At 35.0% G+C, this 21260-nt stretch overlaps 1 protein-coding gene across 6 annotated transcripts in view; it reads right to left on the bottom strand.

Moving 5' to 3' along the window:
* Nucleotides 1–243: 243 nt before the first annotated feature.
* Nucleotides 244–21260, bottom strand: part of KCTD1 (potassium channel tetramerization domain containing 1) — a 253367-nt gene continuing 232350 nt past the window's right edge. For all 6 annotated transcript variants that reach the window (XM_074276982.1, XM_074277009.1, XM_074277019.1 and 3 more), the window contains exons 3-5: nt 21051–21195; nt 9029–9334; nt 244–1142 (exon numbers count right to left, since the gene is read on the bottom strand). In XM_074276982.1, coding sequence (XP_074133083.1) covers nt 984–1142; nt 9029–9334; nt 21051–21195 — 610 coding nt within the window. In that variant the 3' untranslated portion in view covers nt 244–983. The remainder of the gene's footprint in view (nt 1143–9028; nt 9335–21050; nt 21196–21260) is intronic.

Consider the following 21260-nt stretch of genomic DNA (forward strand, 5'->3'; position numbering starts at 1 on the left):
CTGGTTTGCTCTACTTACTGGTGGTCAGGGATGAAAAGGGAAGTAGCAAGTGTTTCTGTGCTTACCAGTAATGTGGCATTAGGGAAACAAGGTTCAAAATCATCTATCTGCCTGTGTCTCATTCCCACCAGTGGAAAGGGGTGGAAATGCAAGATGGCCACCATTTCTCAAGCCACTTTCTGATACACAATACAGTCAAACCCAGCCTGTCATCCACTGTAGCGGGTTCAATGGAGACCCCGATTATTTTAAACAGCGTTTATTGTATTTAATACATTATAAAATTTGAAAAACTGTAGGAAAGCCGCAGATTCAAACCAGAGCAAACTAACAAGTAAAATTCTGGCCCCTTTGCAAAACTGTCAGTTTAAAAACAACGTGATGTTCACATTGGCGAGGCAGACGAAAAGGTGAGACTTTGTACAAGCTATGTTTTAAACTTTCAGTCTAACAACTTTCAGACGCAATGTGCTTGTGAATGGGGTTCTGAAGTCCTGAACTGTCCCTTCTTCAAGAGAGGCTTCCAAACCTCCATCTGCAAAGAAATTCAATTCAAGGTCTAAAAAAGAAAAGAAAAAGTGAGGGGAGAAAGAGAGAAAATGGATGGCTGTTTGGCAATGGAAAATGTAAGGAGATTGTGTCCTCACCGGTCATGGCTTGTTTATTGATAAGCAGGCCTCAGGAAGGCCTAGGACACTTAATGGCCATCACAGCACCAACTTCAGCTACCACATCATCATCAGTATTATTATTTTTTGCATTTCCTACCTTTTGACATATATATATTTATATATTTTTTACACCTTGAGGTTATTATTACTATTCCAATTGTTCCCATATGAATACAGGTATGGTCTCTATTTGATATAAATGTGTCTTTATTTGATTTTCATTCCAGGACTTGGTTTGGTGTCCCAACTGCACATGAATGTTCCTTTTTTTTCTTTTCCTTTTTTTTTCTTTTGCATAAGAAACATGTCCATTCAGTCCAGAGGCTCCTGCTTTATTCGAATGACAGAGGGTGCACGAGATGTCCGTCTGAGCTCTCGCCTCAATACATATTCACTGAATTGGGAAGAGTCTACCCCTCCTCCACAGGAGCCCACAATTTCAAAGCCTCTTTGCTGCAACCTCTCAAGTACCTGGAAGAGACAAAAGCATATATTCAGATGGGAGGGAAATGAACCACTGGCTACTAGGAAGAAGAGGAATACTGATGTCTATTTTGTTAATTTTCAGGTCCAACAGTTCTCTTAAAAATCCATAGGTAGTCTTTGCAAGACCAGAAGCATTTATGAAGCACTTATTACCTGTTAGGTACTGGGCTAAGTGCTGGAGAAGCAAAGAAAGACAGGCAAAAACACAGTACTCGCTAATAAGTTACATGCTGACATCAACCAATTCCAATTTTTCTGGAGGTACAGAAGCACTCAAGTAAAGCTTCATTCACATAAGTTTCCCCATTAGAATAAAACTTCTTGAGTGCAAGACATATCTCATCCTTCTCTGGAATCACGGATGGTCATTGTATTGATCATATTTTTTACAGTTTTCAAAGTTGTTCCTCTCTACAATGCTGTTGTTGTATTAATATTTTCCGTGTTTTGCTCATTTCATTCCTTACTGGTTTATAAAAATATTTAAAATTGTCAAATTTCATTATACTGATATAAAACAAATCATTCTTCTGATTCTGCTTCTTTCATTGTACATCAGTCTATAAAGTTATCTATTTCCTCATTTCTTTTAACATAACAGCAGTGCATCACATTCAATATACCATGATTTATTCAACCATTCATCAGATGATAGACATGCCTTTAGTTTCCAGGATTTGCCACTAAGAAAGCCTCCAGAATTATTTTTGTTCAAATGAGAGCTTTTCCTTTTTCTTTAATTCCTCCAGGCCTACCACTAACATTGCTGAGTCAACATGCATATACTATTGAATAACTAACTCTGTATAATTCCAAATTTCTTTCCAGAATTGTTGTATTCACTCACAGGTCCACCAACAATGTATCAATGTGCCTGTTTTAAACATTTATCATTTTCCTTTTTTGGTTGGTCAATCTGAGGAGTGTCAAATAGAATCTCAGAATTGCTTTAATTTGCATTTCTCTAATTAGTAATGATTTGGAGTATTTTTCCATAATTGCCTGTTCATATCCTTAAATTATCCTTAAATCAATTATCAGTTGGGAAATGGCTCTATTATAAATTTGAATCATTTCCTTACATATCTTAGAAATCAAAATTGTGGGGCAGCTAGGTGGCGCAGTGGATAGAGCACCAGCCCTAAAGTCAGGAGTACCCGAGTTCAAATGTGATGTCAGACACTTAAAACTTCCTAGTTGTGTGACCCTGGGCAAGTCACTTAACCCCAATTGTCTCAGCCAAAAAAAAAAAAAAAAAATTAAAGCTTTGTCAGGAAAACTTTCTGCAAAGATTTTTTTTCTCACTGTTTACCTTTTAAGCTTAGCTGTATTAGATTTGTTTATATAAAAACTTTTAAATTGGATATAAATTAAGTTATACATTTTATCTTCTGTGATTTTCTCGACTTTTTGTTTATCATATTTCTTCTATTCATAGATGTGACATACTTTTTTTTTTTTTTGACATTTACTACTTTGCTTAAAATGTGACTTTTTATATCTAGATCATGTATCCATTTGGAGCTTATCTTGATATAAAGTTTGAAGTATTGGTCTAAATCTATTTCCTTTCATACTGTTCCCATTTTTCCAAGCAAATTTTGTTAAATTTTTTTATTGCCCAGTTGTTTTAGTCACATTTGACTTTTTGTGATCTCAAATGGGGTTTTCCTGGCAAAAATACTGGAGTGGTTTGCCATTTCCTTCTCCAACTCACATTACAGATGAGGAAACTGAGGCAAACAGGGTTCAATGACAGTAAGTATCTGAGACCAGATTTGAAGGCAGGCAGATGGAACTTCCTGACTCCAGGCCTAGTGCTCTGTGTACTATGGTACTACCTAGCTGTCCTTTTGTTATATAGTAAGCTCTTATTCCAGAAGTTGGAGTCTTTGTGTTTATCAAACACTAGGATACTAATATATTTGCTTCTGCATGTGGTGAATCTAATCTGTTCAATGATTAATCTATTTTTTTAACCAATATATCAGCTGTGTAATAGAGTTTGAGATTTGGCACAGTGAGATCTTCTTAATCCCTCCCCCCCATTCATCATCATCATCATTATTATTTCTGCTGTTATTATTGAGAGTTTTGGCCTTTTGGGCCTCTATTAGAATTTTGTAAAATTTTTTTTACTAATTGTATAAAGTACTTCTTTGGTACTCTGCATGGTGTGACATTGAATAAGTAATTTAAGTAGTATTTTCATTTTTATTGACTCCTACTTAAGAACAACAACAATTATTTAGGCCACTACTTCTGTAAATAGTGATTTCCAGTTGTATTTATATAATTCTTATATATTTCTTGATGGGTAGATTCCTAATTATTTTATATAGTTTACTTATTTTAAATGAAATTTTTCTTTTTATCTCTTCCCACTGGATTTTGCTAGTATTATAAAGAAATACTAATGATGTAGATGAATGATTTATATTCTGCTAAAGTTACTAATTAGTTCATTTAATTTCTAATTGCCTCTCTAGGGTCATTTGCAAAAAATATAATCATTTTTTAATAATAGCTTTTTATTTTCAAAATACAAAGATAGTTTTCAACATTCACCCTTGCAAAACTTTGTGTTCCAAGTTTTTCTCCCTCTCTTCCCCTAGACAACAAGTAATCTGTGTTAACACATGCAATTCTACTATACATATTTTCATATTTATCATGCTAAACAAGAAAAATCAGATCAAAAAGGAAAACAAAAAGCAAGAAACAACAAAAAAAGGTGAAAAAATTATCTTGTGAACCATTTTCAGTCCCCACAGCCTCCTTCTGGATGCAGATGGGTTTCTCTATCACAAATTTATTGGAATTGGTCTAAATCACACTATTATTGAAAAGAGCAACATCCATCAGAATTGATCATAACATAATCTTGTCACAGTGTACATTGTTCTCTTGGTTCTACTTACTTCACTCAGCATCAGTTTATGTAAGTATTTCCAGGCCTTTCTGAAATCATCCTGCTGATCATTTCTGATAGAATAATACTATTCCATAACATTCATATACCATAACTTATTTAGCCATTCCCCAACTGATTGGCTTCCACTCAACTTCCAGTACCTTGCCATTACAAAAAAAGGGCTGCTATAAATATTTTTGCACATGTAGGTTCTTTTCCCTTTTTTAATGATCTTTTTGGAATATATAGGCCCAGTAGAGATACTGCTGGATCAAAAGGCAGTTTGATAGTTTGATAGCCTTTGGAAATAGTTTCAAATTGCTCTCCAGAATGGTTGGATCAGTTTATTACTCTACCAACAACATATTAGTGTCCCAGTTTTCCTACATCATTATTAAAAAGTAATAATTTTGTTTCTTCTTTCCTATTCTTATTCTCTCAGTTTCTTTTTCTTCTTATAGCCAGTATTAATAGTACTATGTCAAACAGAAATGGTGACAGGGGACATTTTTGTGTCACCCTAATTTTTTTTGGAAAATATTCTAGTTTATCACCATTATATATGATGGTAACTACTTACCTTTTAAAGAAAAGGTTAATTTATTCTTATGTTTCCTACTGTTAAAAACTACCTATACAAATGGCTATTTTATTTTGTCAAAAACTTCTCTGCTTCTATTCATAATAATTTTTGTTGATTTTGATATTAATGTGGCTAATTAAGCTTATAGATTTTTCCAATATTGAACCAATCTTGCATTCCTGGTGTAAATCTAACATGATTATAGTTATTATATATTGTTTTAGCCTATTAACTATTTTATTTAAACATTTGCAGTGATGTTCATTAGGGACATTGATCAGCAGTTTTCTTTTTTGATTTTTACTCTCCCTGGTTTATGTATCAAGATCATATTTGTGTCATAGGAAGAATTTGGTAGGATCCCTTCTTTTATTATTTTTTCCAGTTTATATGTTAGGATTTTTACAAGGTGTTAAGTAAGTGGAATTGAGGAGACAGTGGTTAAATCCAATTTAGCAGGAGATGTTAGGATTCTTGCATTTATATAATCTTGGAATTAAAATATTTTTGAATGTTTGACATAACGCACTTGTGTTGCAATCTGATCCCAAAGTACTGTTTTTCTTTCAAGTCCACCGTTCAATTTCTTGCTTTGAAATTGAATTGTTTAGGGGCAGCTAGGTGGCGCAGTGGATAGAGCACCAGTGCTGAATTCAGGAGGACCCGAGTTCAAATGTGATCTCAGACACTTAACACTTCCTAGCTGTGTGACCCTGGGCAAGTCACTTAACCCCAGCCTCAGGGGGGAAAAAAAGAATTTAAAAAAAGAAATTGAATTGTTTAAATTATTCATTTTTTGTTCTGTTATTTTGGGTATCACATTTTTATAAATATTAATTTATTTCATTTAAGTTGTCAGTTTTATTGGCATAGACTTGGGCAAAACTTTCTAATAATAGCCTTCATTCTTCACTTGTGAAGTCTCCTTTTTCATTTCTGATATTGATAAAAATTAGCTCATGCTAAAAGTGATTCAGTTCTCATCTACATAAACTAAAGTATTTATATTTGTATAGCTTTTACTTGCTGCATTCAGTAAACTAAATAATTAGTGATCTGAATATGAATGCTGACCTTTATATCTGGCTAATCCATTTCAGAGTAGATGATTTCCTGCAACATGCTAAAGTAATCAAAATGAAAGCTTTTAAACAAGTGATTCCTTTTAGGAAGTGATAGAAAGAAAACTAACAAACTAATAATTTAAATTAGCAGCTAAAACTAGAGCACTGGTTTTAAAACTAGTTTGATAAACTTGCTTGAAAGCATCCAAGACTTCCAAGCATACATTGTATTTATGGACATAGAAATGGAATAAGCCAACAATAACCTAGATAACGATAATACAGTTTGACAAATTTATCAGCTCATTCCCCTTTGCATGCTTTATTTTTTCTTATTACTGTTCAAAATACATAATCATGAGACAATATTTCATACTTGGATTCGTATAATTTACATAATTTCAAAATTGCATGGGTTGCCTTGAAATTGGGAACCCTGAAGAACACAGACAGCAAAAGATTGTAATGTGTTATCCATAATGACTGGCATGCCAGATATGCCATAAAAGGTATTAGCAAAATAGATGTAACTAGATGTGGAGGTGGGCCAGTCATGAAGCATGAGTGACAGATTCCACAAGGATAGCTTGTAGCATCCGCAACCTTCTGCATGTTGAGTAGATCTTCTGTTATGGTTTTATGGAGAGAGTGAATGGGAATCACACAGGTTGGAGAAGTTATAGACAGTTTGTAATCTGCACTGGCAGATCATGGGTTCATCAATATCTTTCTTTGCATCAACTCTCTCCCTCCCCCCCTTCTTTCTCACTCAATCTGTCTCTCCCTTCCTCTGTCTCTCTCTCTGTCTCTCTTTTTCTCAGAGTATATGTGTATAATATATTTACATATATTTATATACACACATGCACACTTATATATGCACATATAATTGTCTAAGTTTGCAGTCAGGCATATGTGAATGTTACTACAATATGTTATTTAAGACGAAACAAAGTTATTTTCCAATCTCCAAAATCAAGTATCAGGCATTTAAAGGAACTTTGGCTTAGCTGGTGTATATCTGGGTTTTTTTTAAACAAAGGAGAAGATTGGTTCTCTTGAAATTCTAGATACACAACAAATTAGAAAAATGAGTTGGGGAGGAACCTCCATTTCTCATTCCAAGATTCAACATATACAGCCATTAAAAGACTTTCTGAGTGCAATTAAATTACTTCTGAGGGGTAGCTAGGAGGCACAGTAGATAGAGCACCAGCCCAGAAGTCAGGAGGACCTGAGTTCAAATTTGACCTCAGACATTTATCATTTCCTGGCTGTGTGACCCTGAGAAAGTCACTTAACCCCAATTGCCTGGGGGTGGGGTGGGGTGGAGAAGTGAGTAAATTACTTTTAAATCATTGTAAAGGTTTTCATGACATTTTAAAAATGGCAATTGAAAAGTGTGCTCTTTGCTACATTTCTTCATTTACCATTCCTCAAGAAGCATGAATCTTAACCAGAGAAATAGTTTATTTAGGTAAGACCGAGAATTAATATGAATATTAAAAAAAAGTATAACTGCAAAGATGACAAATGAAGACTTGATTTTTTTTTTTCAAAAAATAAAATAGAGACAAGCTGTTGTAAGGAAATTTTTATCAAGTTATCACTCAGTGTCCTGATTCTATTAATAAATTCAAAATTTATACATGTACCAATCTTCTCAGTAATTGGAATGAAAACCTCCAAGTCTTTATTTTATTATCATTAAGTAAAAAATTTGCATAAAATTTTGAAATTTATGTGGTGACTTAAGCTCTGAAAAACCCTTTTTCCCAACAACTCAGACTGTTAAATTTTTTTAATCCCCATTTTTTATAGACGAGGAGACAGAGGCTGTGGAGCGGGGTTTCAATTGGCAGTTTCCTAACTACAAGACAGGTGTTTTTTCCACTATGTTGAGCTGCCTCTTAACTACATTTGAGGAGAAATATAACCTGTTCAGAAGTCTAATGAAACCAAATTAGAGTTCACTTTAAGGAAAAGTGCCTAGCATCGACAGGAAAGTAACCTCTCTATGAGACTTGACTAATGGGGCTTTTGCCAAAAAAAGTTTCTTTGACATTATTTGGAAAATATCTTCAAAGGCCCAGAAAAATTTTGGGAAAAGCCCTTCAGCCTGGCAGCCTCCCATCTTCTGCAAGATCAACGGTAATGGAGTCGTGACTGAGATGTTTCCCAATGCTGACAGGCCTGACAATCACATGGTCATGAATTAGAATGGCACATGATTAGTCAGCCTCCAAATTAACACTAAAAGGCTGGGCTCCTCAACCTTGACTGCTTACAGGCTGCTCTACTTCCATCAACACCCCCAGTTCTCACTACCAAGGAACAACATTTGTGTGACTTGTATCTGATTCAAGCTTCCCACTGTGATTTTTTGGGAGGGGAAGCAGGCAGGGCTTGTGGCTCACAGGGGGCCCTGTGGTGGAGACCAGGAGGAAACCCTCACTTTCCTGATCTCACTAGAATAATCTGGTGAACCTGCCTTGCAACTGGATTTAAGCCACTGACTCACTGGGCTGGGAGAAGGGCCAAAGGTTCAGGAGGACTTGATGGACATGAAGGGACGGCTCCCTTTCTTCCTTGGGGGAGGGAGTGGGGCGAGGAGGGGAAGAAGAAAAGCTTCAGAGGTTTAGGGAGGAGATGGCAATCTTCTGTCCTGTGGAGCCCGTCCTGGGCAAAGACATTCAGGGGGTGTTTTCTGAAGGGCCATGTTCTGCTTTGGGAATGATCTACTTCAGATTTTTCAGATTCTGTAACACACATGGTCTCTCTCTGCTATGGGCAGAGCCAAGTGTCAGAGGGTTAAGGGACTTTGAAGGAAGCCCGCTTAATTAATATTTTGCATAATTAATCCTGAACAAGAGCTGAAACCATTTATTCCTCCTAACTTCCACAAGTGACTTTGGCCATGGATCCAAGCGTACTGACACAGCTGAGCTGATACAGTACTGGTATGAGTTTTGAGTTCTGCTTTTATCTCTAATTATATAAACTTAGATACATCATTTAACCTCTTTTTTGTGACCTAGTTTCTTTCTGTAAAATGGCAATGAGAGATACCTACCTACCTTATAGAGATAAAGGCATGTATAAACTTTCTGAGATATTTACAGGAGTAACACTATATCCAATTTCAGAAAACATTTATTAGGTACTATTAACTACAAAAGAATAAAAGTAGGCACTGGGGATCCAAATTTGAAACAAACCAAACCCAGGATCTCATAATCTGATAAGCTTGGAATAAATCCATTCTCAGATAGAGCAGCCTTCTCAAGCCAATGTCTGATACACAGCTTACCTGAACTGAGTTGAGGTGACAATATCCATTCAGTGGAAATCTGATGACATGCGTTGAGTCGTGATTCCAACCTGCGTTGACTGAATTACACATCACATCCCCAATTTCTGGGAACACCTCTTCTATCAAAGATTTATCACCACTGAGTGTAATCCTCTCTCCAAGGTCTGGGGCAACTCGCACCACTAAGCACTCACAGGGCCTAGAAAAGCGGCCATTTTCTCGATCTTGTTTCCATCTTTCCATCTCCATTAACATGGGCTGAAGCTGAAAGTACTTTGCCTCTTCATATAACAAAGTATAGTCCTGGGAAAGAAGAGAAGGATTTGGGGAAGAGGTATTTCATTGTGCTAAACTATAATAAACAGTCTGGCAAACAGAGCATTAAACAAACAAACAAACAAACAAAAAAACCCATTTGTGTAAAAATTTTTTTTGACTTTTGTTTTGCATTTTTTTGACTAAACCTTTTAATGAAATCATCTACATGTTTTTTTCTTACTTGAAGTTTGTAAAAACTGAAATAATTTCATGCAATCCAGAGTTAGCCTGCACAAAGTCTGTGCCTTATAATGAAAGGGTCAACGCCTTTGGGGTAGTTCATTGTCTGCATGGAAGGTAGGAAAACCTGTTTTAGCATGTAAAGAATTTAGAAAAGAGAGATTTTACAGATATAGATGTGTGTTCTGTTTTAAGAAAACTCAAATGTATTAGAATGTACAAAACCAATATATTTGGGGAGAGTTTTCAATTTAGTAATAAGCCCTTTTGTGCATTTAAGTTTCATTAGACTGACAAAAATATGATTTATGTTCAAACTTTGGAGAAAAACCTATTGTGTAAAGTGAGGCACACCTGTAGGAAGAGATCTACTTTGCCATTCTTAATGAGCTCCACAGAAAGCCTGTGCCTCTTGCCAACTCAGTGGTGGTGTGGCAAAATAATGAGATCACTCAACTGACAGGTCAGAACAATATCAGGTCTCTTCTCCATGTGAGCACAAGGCAGGCAAACATGTATGGGGAGGGGTGGAGGGAAAAGGGGAAAGGAATTCTCAAGTGTTTGTGAAAAGGAAGCCATTTAGGTTTTTTGCATGATTCTGTCTCTTAAAAAAAAGATTGATACTGAGTTTAAAAATTCTTCTAGCACACAGGTATTAATTAAAAATCAACACCCCAGGAGAGAAGGCTTATAGAAGTGAAAAAAAGAATGAGAAGGGAGAGGACAAACAAGGTCAATATTGTGTTTGATGGTAGCTATAGCCACAATCATCATGGGGTGGGGGATGAGAGACAGCTTGCCCAGGCACGTTCACGGTGAAAGTTTCCACCTTCTGGCACAGTCCACGCAATAGGCTGGTGCTGCCAGGTGAGGACGATTGAAATCTTTTTGGCCCAAGTGTCGATCATCAAAAAGGCCTTTGTTATTTGGCATAGCAATGCTGCAGTGTAAGGAGGAGCGGATGGAGATGAGTGAACCATTTTTATTTTATTTTCAATTTGCCCTTTTGCTTTTGACTCGACCAGAAGCAGAACTAGCCTTAGGGCATTAAAGGTAAAGTGGTTCCAGGAAAGTACCAATGAGATCTTTTCCAGAATTCTACTTGCCTGCTTTTACATGATTATAAGTCATAAAATAAGAGTTGCCTGAAATAAGAAACTTTTATCAACTAAAAGGTGGAGGAAGGTGTCAGTCTTAAAATGGACACGAATGGTAGCAGTAACTTTTTTCTTCTCTTGCCCAGTCATTTCTCAACCAAAATACTTTTAATTACTATGCCCTTTCTGCAAATGACATGACTTGCAGAACTTTTACCAGTCTGGTTGCCTTTTTTCTGGACTAATTCAGTTTGTCAATGTTCCTCTTGAAATAAAGCACCCACAAAATCATTTATAGAAGTATTTTTTCTTGTGTTAGCAAAACCATGGAAGTAAAATGGGTGCCTATTATTTGGATAATGGATGAACAAATTGCAGTATATGAATGCAATGGAGTATTGCACCCTAAGAAATGATGAAAATGAAGAATTCAAAATTGCATGAATGTATGCATAAACATTTACTAAGGGCTTATTCTGTTCACAGCACTGGAATATAGATAGAAAAGTAAGCTGATTCTCGTTTCCCAAGAGCTCACTTCTATTGGGAGTGACATCACATATAGGTTTCAGTTACAAATCAGATAAGTGGAAGTGCTGCCCCTCCCGTGCTTTTGGGCTTACCTGCCATTCATAAGATTTGTATGAACTTATGCAGAGCAAACAGAACCAAGAGAACATTTTGCACAAAGACCACAAAAATGTACATGGAACACTGAAAGGCACTGGAACTCTGATCAATTCAAGGACCTAACCTGCCTGCTGCAGATTAACAGTGCTATAAAGCATGGATTAATGGATGGGGCCAATGGTTTTGTTAATTTTGCTTCACTAGAACTTCTCTGCTGGGAAGCGGAAGTGATATTAACCAAAAAACTATCAATAAAACATTTTTAAAAAAATAACACTCGGGCATGAACAGGATAATGGTACTTGACATTGGGGGGATTGGGGTTGGTAATAGTCTAAACTGAGCCAAGATAAGGCAACAAGCAGGATTCTAACTCAGGTCCTAGGAGAAAGGGCATCTATCATCTGTCCAGGTGGATCTGTATGAACTTCCTGGAGCTTGGGCTTCCCTGTTTTAGTGAAGACCTTCTCTTTTATGACAACAATAAAGTACTGAGCTGGATAAACTCCCTAATTGAAAAATATTGTGGCTATCTAAGGAATATAGAAATGGAAAGCCAGAAGTGAAGACACACATTTCTACTAGTTTTTCCTGTTTCTGTGAGATTTAATTTCATGGTATGGTATGGGAGACTCCAATGCTCTAGCCCTTTGAAAACATCATGTTTTTCTAGATAGAATTTTAGGCAAAGAAACCTGGAAGTTCATCCAGCCCCATCTCATATAGGAATCCCATCTATCCCCAGGAGGTATTCATTCAGTATCTAGTACTATTAGACAAAACAAATCTAGTACTATTAGAAGATGGCAATAAAGCCTTTGTGTCTTTTCCTCCCAAGGTTAAATAGTGACTTATCCCTCTCCTTCAGGATAGACTTGTTTGCCAAGGTTCCTCTTAAAGCATATCACACGGAAGTGAAAGTTGTGTGCTCCAGACAAGGGGCACGGAGCCTGATCAGTGCAGAGCATGGTAAAAGTATTATTTTCCTTGTTCTTGATATCATACATTTATTAATTGAATCTAAGATTGTATTAGCTTTTTTAGCAGCTACATTGAAATCATAGTCAATATATGCCTTTGAGTCTTTTTCTCACTGATGTTAAGCCAGGTCGCTCCCATTTTGTGTTTGCAGAGTTGGTTTTTCAAACTCAAGTGCAAGACAGCACCTTTGTCTCTAGTTAGTCTCACCCTATGTTCCAACCCTGCCAACATCCCTTTGATTCTGTCATCCCTCTTAGCTTTGTGTCATCTGCAAATCTGATGAATCATGCTCTTTTGGTCTTTTTCCAAGGCATTGACTAAAGGGTTGACTAGGATAGGACCGATTACAGGGCTCTTTGATCTGCTACTACACTTTCCTCCAGGGTTATATCAACCCACTATCATACTTCTATGGGTACAGTTTGTTCAATTACCTATGAAATATCTGTTTTATCATACTGACCATATTTCTCCATCATGTGAACAAACATATGATGGGAGTTTTTACAGAATGCCTTGGTAAAATTCAGATACTCATCTACTGCATTTTGCAACTAGGTGATACAGTGGATGAAGTTCTGGGTCTGGAGTCAGGAAGATATGAGTTCAAATCCAGCCTCAAAGATGGATTAGCTGTGTGACCTCACATAAGTTATTTAACCCCTGTTTTTAAAATGAGAACACACAGGAGAAGAAAATAACAAACTAGTGTAGTGTTTTTGCCAAGGAAATGCCATAGACAAAGTCACATGAGTCAGACATGATGGAATAGCTAAATAATAAAACTGCATTTCCTTATGGATCAGTTTCATAATTTCATAAGAAACCCAAATTATAACCTATTTAAACAGAAGTGTTTAGATTGCTCTATTTGTAATAGTAAAAGACAATTAACAATCAATACATTCAATAGTTAGAAAATGGATGAATGAATAATGACATATTAATAATGACAGCATTATTTTAGTGAGATACAGCTAGGAAACTGGATCTGAAATCAGAAAAACCTAGATTTAAGTCCTGCTTTGGAAACATACTATACTAAGAACTGTGCATGTTTAACATATATTGGATTACTTGCTGTCTAGGGGAGGGAGCAGGGGAAGGGAGAGAAAAACATTTGGAACACAAGGTTTTACATGGGTGAATGGTGAAAATCATCTATACAATGTTCTGAAAATAAAAAGCTTTAATAATAGTTTTGTTCATATAGGTCATGACTTTCCCTTGGCAGATAGATTCCCAAATATTTTATACTATCGACAGTTATTTTAAATGGAATTTCTCTTTGTATCTCTTGCTGTTGGATTTTGTTAGTGATATAGCTTTTTAGTAGAATCTCTGAGGTTCTCTAAGTATACCATATCATCTGCAAAGAGTGATAATTTGGTTTCCTCATTACCCACTCTAATTCCTTTAATCTCCTTTTCATCTCTTATTGCCAAAGCTATCATTTCTAATACAATATTGAATAGTAATGGTGATAGTGGGCAACCTTGTTTTACACCTAATTTTATTGGGAATGGTTCCAGTTTATCACCATTACATATGATGCTTACTGATGGTTTTAAATAGATCCTATCTGACTATTTTAAGGAAAAGTCCATTTATTCCTATACTCTCTAGTGTTTTTATTAGAAATGGATGTTGGATTTTATCAAATGGTTTTTCTGCATCTATTAAGATGATTATATGGTTTTTGTTAATTTGTTTATTGATACAGTCAATTATGTTAATAGTTTTCCTAATATTGAACCAGCCCTGCATTCCTGGTATAAATCCTTCTACCTTGTGGTGTATTATCCTGGGAATGACTTTCTATATTCTTTTTGCTAATATTTTATTTAAGATTTTTGCATTGATGTTCATTAGGGAGATTGGTTTATAATTTTCTTTCTCTGTTTTCAACCTACCTGGTTTAGGTATCAGTACCATGTCTGTGTCATAAAAGGAATTTAGTAGGACTCCTTCATCCCCTATTTTTTCAAATCGTTTATATAGCATTGTAGTTAATTGTTCTTTAAATTTTGGGAGAATTAACATGTAAATCCATCTGGTCCTGGGGATTTTTCTTAAGGGGTTGATTAACAGCTTGTTCTATTTTTTTTTCTAAAATGGGACTATTTAACCAATTTACTTCTTCCTCTGTTAATCTGGGCAACCTATATTTTTGAAGGTATTCATCCATTTCATTTAAGTTATCAAATTTATTGGCATAAAGTTGGGCAAAGTAACTCCTAATGGCTGCTCTAATTTCCTCTTCATTAGTGGCAAGTTCTCCCTTTTCATTTTTAAAACTAACAATTTGATTTTTCTCTTTCCTTTTTCTAATCAAGGGTTTATCTATTTTATTGGTTTTTTCATAGAATTCTTAGTTTTATTTATTAATTCAATAGCTTTTTTACTTTCAATTTTATTAACCTCTCCTTTTATTTTTAGAATTTCAAGTTTAGTGTTTGACTGGGGGTTTTAAATTTGCTCTTTTTCTAGCTTTTTTAGTTGCAAGCCTAGTTCATTGACTTTTTTCTTTCTCTATTTTATGCAAGTAGGCCTCTAGAGATATAAAATTTCCCCTTATTACTGAAAAAGCTTTAATAATAAAAAAAGAAACATACTACCCTATATATAATGTAATCCTGGGGACAGTGCTCTCAGACCATATATATCTAAGACCCTAAGTTGTAGAATAGTTGTGAACCTAATTTGTAGAAACAATATTCTCAGTAGGGTCTCCCTACAGTGTTATAACAGATGCAATCTAAAAAAAATTAATGTAATGGAAGATCATGATGTCATAAATAATGACACTGAAATGCCAGTATGGAAGAAATTATGTGATCATATGTGAAATAAGTTGATCTAGAATGGAACAAACATTGTCATAATAACTCTATGTTACAACTCAGGAATCTCTGATCTCTAGTCTTCTTGTACATGCTTTGTTTTTCACATGTTTTGACCATCAGAATGTAAACTTCTTGAAAGCAGGGTTTCTTTTAGTCTTTCTTTGTATCCTTGCTTAGGCCCAACACAAAGAAAAACCATTGCCTACAGGGACAAGTGATTTTGTCATTGTAGGAAATTCCTCTGCTGATAAGACACTCCAATTTACTTGTCACTCAATTGAGTCTTTGTGAGCTTTCTGAGGTTCAGAGAGGTTGGAGAGCTAGTAAGTGACAAAGATGGGATATGAGTACTGAATTTGGGTGTAATATTCTAATCTAGCCATTATGCCATTTTCCTTTCTTAGTACAATTACATAAAAAAACAAGAAAGAAAAAAGCAAGAAAAACAAGCCAAAGGGGATGGCACTTTGGGGAGGCTCGGCAAGGAATCATATTGATTAGGTATTTGTAAATTAGTTTGGTTCTGTTTTTTTTTTTTTTTTTAAAGGTTAAAGGCTTTAAGGATGATTTTACCCTTTTACACACACACACACACACACACACACACACGTTTGGTTTTTTTTTTGTCGACAGTTATTGATAATATAAGTTTTTCATGGAAATATGTTTAAAGTGATTATATATGTATATGTATGACCTATATCAGATTGCTTGTTGTTTTGAGGATGGAAAAGAGTAAGGGAGGGAGAGAGGGAGAGAGGGAAGGAGAAAAAATTTGGAACTCAAAATCTTACAAAAATCAATATTGAAAACTATCTTTACATGTAATTGGAAAAATAAAATACTATTCAGAATTTTTTTTTTTTTTTGGGAGAAAAAAAAGAAAAATGAGTTGATTGTCATGATTTGCTCTCAGAGAACCCATAGTATTCCCTAGGCAATGGGGAAGGAGTCAGTAAAGATGGGAGCTCTGAAATTTCAATGTGAAGATGGAATCAAAAGAGGACTTGAATAATTGGGTTCCCCTCCATCCTGCTGTCATATATTGACATTATTCTAGTCTCCCAAAATCAATGGGTTTTTCTTTCTTCTTAGTTTATTTAAATTGCTGGGAAAAGTATAAAAATAAAACCTCTTTTTCATAACTATGACACTTTGGAAGCCTCCATTCCTCAGGACATTAGTCTAGCATTCACCATTATTATAGCCACATTGATTTCATTAGATGGCTGTCCTACTTCTTCCTCTTGAGGATCATCTGTGATTATATTATTAGCATTTCATTTTTAGAGCTTTCCTTTACTGAGTCATGTTTTTTGGTCATGAGATGATACTCATTATTCCTTTGGACTTTTTGAAAATATGTTTCCACAGCATCCTAAATACAACTACTTCTTTCCAAGGCTTCAGCTCCTATTACATCACTGACTAGTTCTTTCTCCTTTCTGATTAAAATTAAGTCTGGCTTAATAGTGCCCCTTCTTGCTTGCTCCTTCTAACTTCTGAGAAGTGATATAGTCCATGAGATTAAGCAAGCAATTTATTAGAAAGCCTGACTTAGCAGGAAATTTCCAACAAATGTTTTTTGTGGCTCATCAGATACTCTTCTATTATCTTTACCCTAAAAGTTTACTATCCCCTGAACTTCGCACACTTGATGTGTACTCTGTCCTTGTGTTCACTTCTACTAATTGAGTTGTTCCAACTTCCATAATTTCCATTAAAATTTTTAAAATTCAATTTTATTTTATTTTGAGATTTCACTTCCCCCCATTCCCCTATATAGATAAAGCAAGAAAAACAAAACACATTACAGATATGTATAATCAAGTAAAACAAATTCCCACGTTGAGCATGTCCAAAAAAAGCCTCAATTTGTATTCTCTACATCACCTGTATATGAAGGTGAGTAGTACATTTCCTCAAGAGCCTTCTGGATTCTTGTTCTTTGTTGATCAAAGTTCTAAAATCTTTCAAAGTTATTTGTCTTTACAATGTCAAATTTATTATTGCACAAATTACAGAACTGTCATTTTAAGGAAAATATCTAGGTCAGCCATGTCTTTATTCTTCTTCATGTTTCATTCTAGAGAACAGGTACCTCCCTCCTTGCCTCCTGCTTCTATTCCCTACCCTTACTTTCTATCAACCCCTTTCAGCTTCTTTTTATGTGTGGCCTTCATTAGAAGAATTAAGATCATCTTTCTGCTTGTATTTGTAGTCCAAGTACTAAGCATAGAGTTTGGAATATATTATTTGCTTAACAAATGCTAATTGATTTGACCGTAGTCTTTATTAGTTCCTTTATCCAATTAAAGACTATGATGTTATTCTGAAAGTACATATAATCACTGAGCCTCAGTTCACTTCACACCTGGATATTTTAATATGCAGACCAGAGAATATATTAATCCTAAACAAGGATTGTTAACTTTTTTTTCTTTAATCTTTGTGATAGTCTGGTAAAGCTTGTGGATACTTTCTTAGGATAACTGAGTGTAAACTCATTAAAAAAAATTCATTGGATTGCAAAAGAAAGCAAGTATATATAAAATACAATTGTCAAAATGTTAAAAAAAAAAATTCATGGACCCCAGGTTGAAGACCCCTAGTCTAGAGTATTATTTTCCAAAATGAAGTTCTTGGTTCTATAATAGTTAAGGTAGGGCTCACAAAGGCAAAAAACAAAACAAAACAAACAAACAAACAAACAAAAACAAAACAAGTACTTAAGACCTTAAAGAAATGAATAAAAGAATTAAGTAGGAAATATTAAGAAAAAAGAGGGGAAAATGTGAAATTTATTTACATTCTAGATATCTATACAGAAAAGTTTGGGAATGAATAGTTTTCAAAGACATTTCCAAATTTTCCAAAGATATTTAATGGTTAAAAAAAAAAAAGAATAAATAGTGATTGCTTAAATTGTACCTTTGAAGATTATTTGGATTGCTAATTAGGAATTTGGCTCAGGTATAAATTTTACAGAAACAAAATATGAAGGGACAATGGATGGTTTGTAGACCACAGACATTGTATTTTACACATTTAATACACTTAATAAATTATTATAGTATTAAATATAAGGAAATCAAAGTAAGTAATAAAAAAAGCTTCCCTTTTTGCCACACCCCAGCATAACAAAATCCCTTCACACCCAAAATTCCTTGTCCCTTCATCAATGTCAGGAGGCAATGAGTGACAAGGATAAAGTACTTCTTATAATGTTTAGGGAAGGGCAAAAAATAAGAATTACTTTTTTTTTCTGAACTCAAAACTATCTTGATAATCCAGGAAATATTACTGTCTCAGCTACTTTTGTTTAGTGACCTAGAATTTCTCTCATTCTCAATTGATCCTTCTGGAATTATTCAACTTCATCATCATCATCATCATCATCATCATCATCATCATCATCATCATCATCATCATCATCACCATCATCACCACCACCATAAGTATTTTTATAGTGTTTTAAAGTATACATAGTAATATACATAAGTTATCTCATTTGATTCTGGGAGGTGAGTGCTATTATTATACCCATTTTACAGCTGAGGAAATAGAGTTTAAGTGACTTGTCTAGATTCATCCAGCTAGTAAACATGTGAGGTAAGATTTGAATGCAGTTCTTCCAGACTGTTGCACTAGACAGTAGCCAGAAGATATACTGTAATTTAATGCTATTTACTTATAGTTGAAAAGAAAACTATTTCAAGGATTAGGTTTTATGTTATTTAAAAATAAAACAAAACATAGGCTATAGATAAATTTTAAGCCAACTTAAAAGATGTCTGTAAAAAGAAATAGTGAATAATGGTCTAGAATAGGGCTCTTATATCTGGATGAGGAGGTCTTACTTCTAAACGGATAACCTGGATTCTAAAAATCTCCAGATAAAGAGATTGCTCTGGGGAAATGTTTTCTTTCCAGGGCTTAACTATTATTAGCAACTCCCCTTAGACAATATCTAATTTAAATTCTCCTTTGTAACTTAAATTCACTTCTTCTTATTCACTTTTGAGTAAAAAAGAGATAGTCAGGACCTTCCACTAAATAACTTTATAACGCTAAAGGTATCTATCTTTCAGCCTTCTGTTCAAGGTACATAATTCCTATTTATTTCATCTCCTTGTAGAACCTGTTTTATTACCTGAAATTACCTTATGGGTTACTAGATATCAAGTTTTCCATATTTTTCTTAAGTCTACAGAGTTCTAAATAGTAATAAACAAGTTTAGTGCTAAATTTACATTAACTAGTCATTTCCCACTCTCCAGTCTTTCCACTTCTTCTTCAATATCAGGAAGTAAAATGGCTCTTCTGAGCAATAGTAAGGCCTCTACATGTGTCCTTGAACTCAGTTCTGACCTCTAGAATTTTATCTTTTGCCTATCTTCTTCCTCTTAATTTTTAATCTCTCCATATGCATCTCTTGTCTACAAACATACTCAAATTTCTCTAATCTTTAAAAAAAAAAAAAAAAAAAAAAATTCTCAAGCTATCACTGCATACATATCCCTATCCCTTTTCATGGATAACACCTAGAAAAAAAGTCTCTAAACTCATATTTTCACCTTTCACTCATTTCTTTACCCTCTGAAATCTGATTTCTCCCTCTTCTACCATGCAACTCATTCTGAAGGTTATCAATGATTTATATGTTGTTAAATGCAATGGCCTTTCACAGTGCTCACTTTAAAAAATTTTAATCCTTCTGTAGCATCTGACCAAGCTTTCTTGCTCCATATTCTCTTCTCCCCTTAAAATGAAAACTTTTCTCTTTGATATTGAGACCTTCACAGTATGGTCCCATGCTATCTTTTCAGCCTCATTACATATCACTCCTCCTCATACTTTTCTGCCCTATCTGTTGTTGCCAGGTCCCACACTTGTGCTTTTGTATAGTGCTCTCCTATGCCTGCAATTAAGACTCATCTCGATAGTCCTTCAAGAGATATTTTCTGACGGCCCCAGTTGTTGAAATCACTTTGCAGTGATGTTGGGGTATTCCATGTTTACTGATCTGTGAATATGCTGTTTCCTGCCCTTGGGAAACAAGAATTGTCTCACTGCTATATCTGTATCCCCAGGATCTAGCCTAGTGCCTGCTATACAGTAGGGGATTAATGTTTCCTGATTGATTGACTAACTGAAGCCTCACCATGGTGCTCTTCATGCTGAAGGACAGACTTACAGGAAAGGTAGCATGTGATAAGCTCCTTTGGTATTTCAGTAACGAAACCTGCTGAGATATAGTCTATATCTAGCCTGCCTTATATTGAATGTGCAAAACAAAAAATATTTTGGGGTTCTAATGTGCTTTCTTTTCCTGTCCTAAATGTGGTGGTCTATATTTAACATAGCTTGGCTTGATTTTTGACAACCTGTGGGAGTATTTCTGAATTCTAATTCAGTTGTCCAAGTCACAGGACTGATGGCTCTTAGTCATCCCCAAACTTAATCATTTGATTTAATTCCATCAACATTTATTCAATTCATAGTATGTGCAAAATGCTGGGCTCTGCTCTGGGGATATAAAGTTAAAAAATGAAGTAGGCAGGGCTGCCTCCAAGGGGCTTATTTATCAGTTTTGAAGTGTTCTAAATTTATTGCTGGGAGGTGACACAGCACTTTGTGGTTGGTGATGGACTTGGAGGCAGGAAAACAAATCCTACTTTAGACACTTAATAGTAAGTTTAGTAAGTTAAAAGTAAGCCACTTTACCTGAATCTCAGTGTCCTTGGCTGTCAAAATGACGACAATTAGGGTACCTATTTCCCCTCTGTGAGGACCAAATGATAGTAATGCATGTAAAGTAACTTGCAAAAGTTACCCCTTAAGTGTTGACTATTATTAAATCTGATCCTAAATAAACTAAAAATATGAAATTTAAAAATTTTCCTGTCACCACTTCAAAACATATCATAGATCTTTATTATCTGTAGTTTAATACAGAAATCTCACCTTAAAATCATCTGGAATGAGTAGTTTTGATGTTCGTAGAAAATTTAGTATATATCTGAACATCTGTCCATCTCTGTCAATGAAATAATGTTGTTTGAGACTGTCCAAAACAATTGGCTCCGTGCCATCAAAAAGTCTTCCAATTCTGTGGTGGAAAAGAGTGAATGAACAAAGAGGTTAGAATCAATATTCCATTCAGCCATCGAGCCT

Source organism: Sminthopsis crassicaudata, chromosome 1 (assembly GCF_048593235.1).
Source record: "Sminthopsis crassicaudata isolate SCR6 chromosome 1, ASM4859323v1, whole genome shotgun sequence".
Classification (NCBI taxonomy): Eukaryota; Metazoa; Chordata; class Mammalia; order Dasyuromorphia; family Dasyuridae; genus Sminthopsis; species Sminthopsis crassicaudata.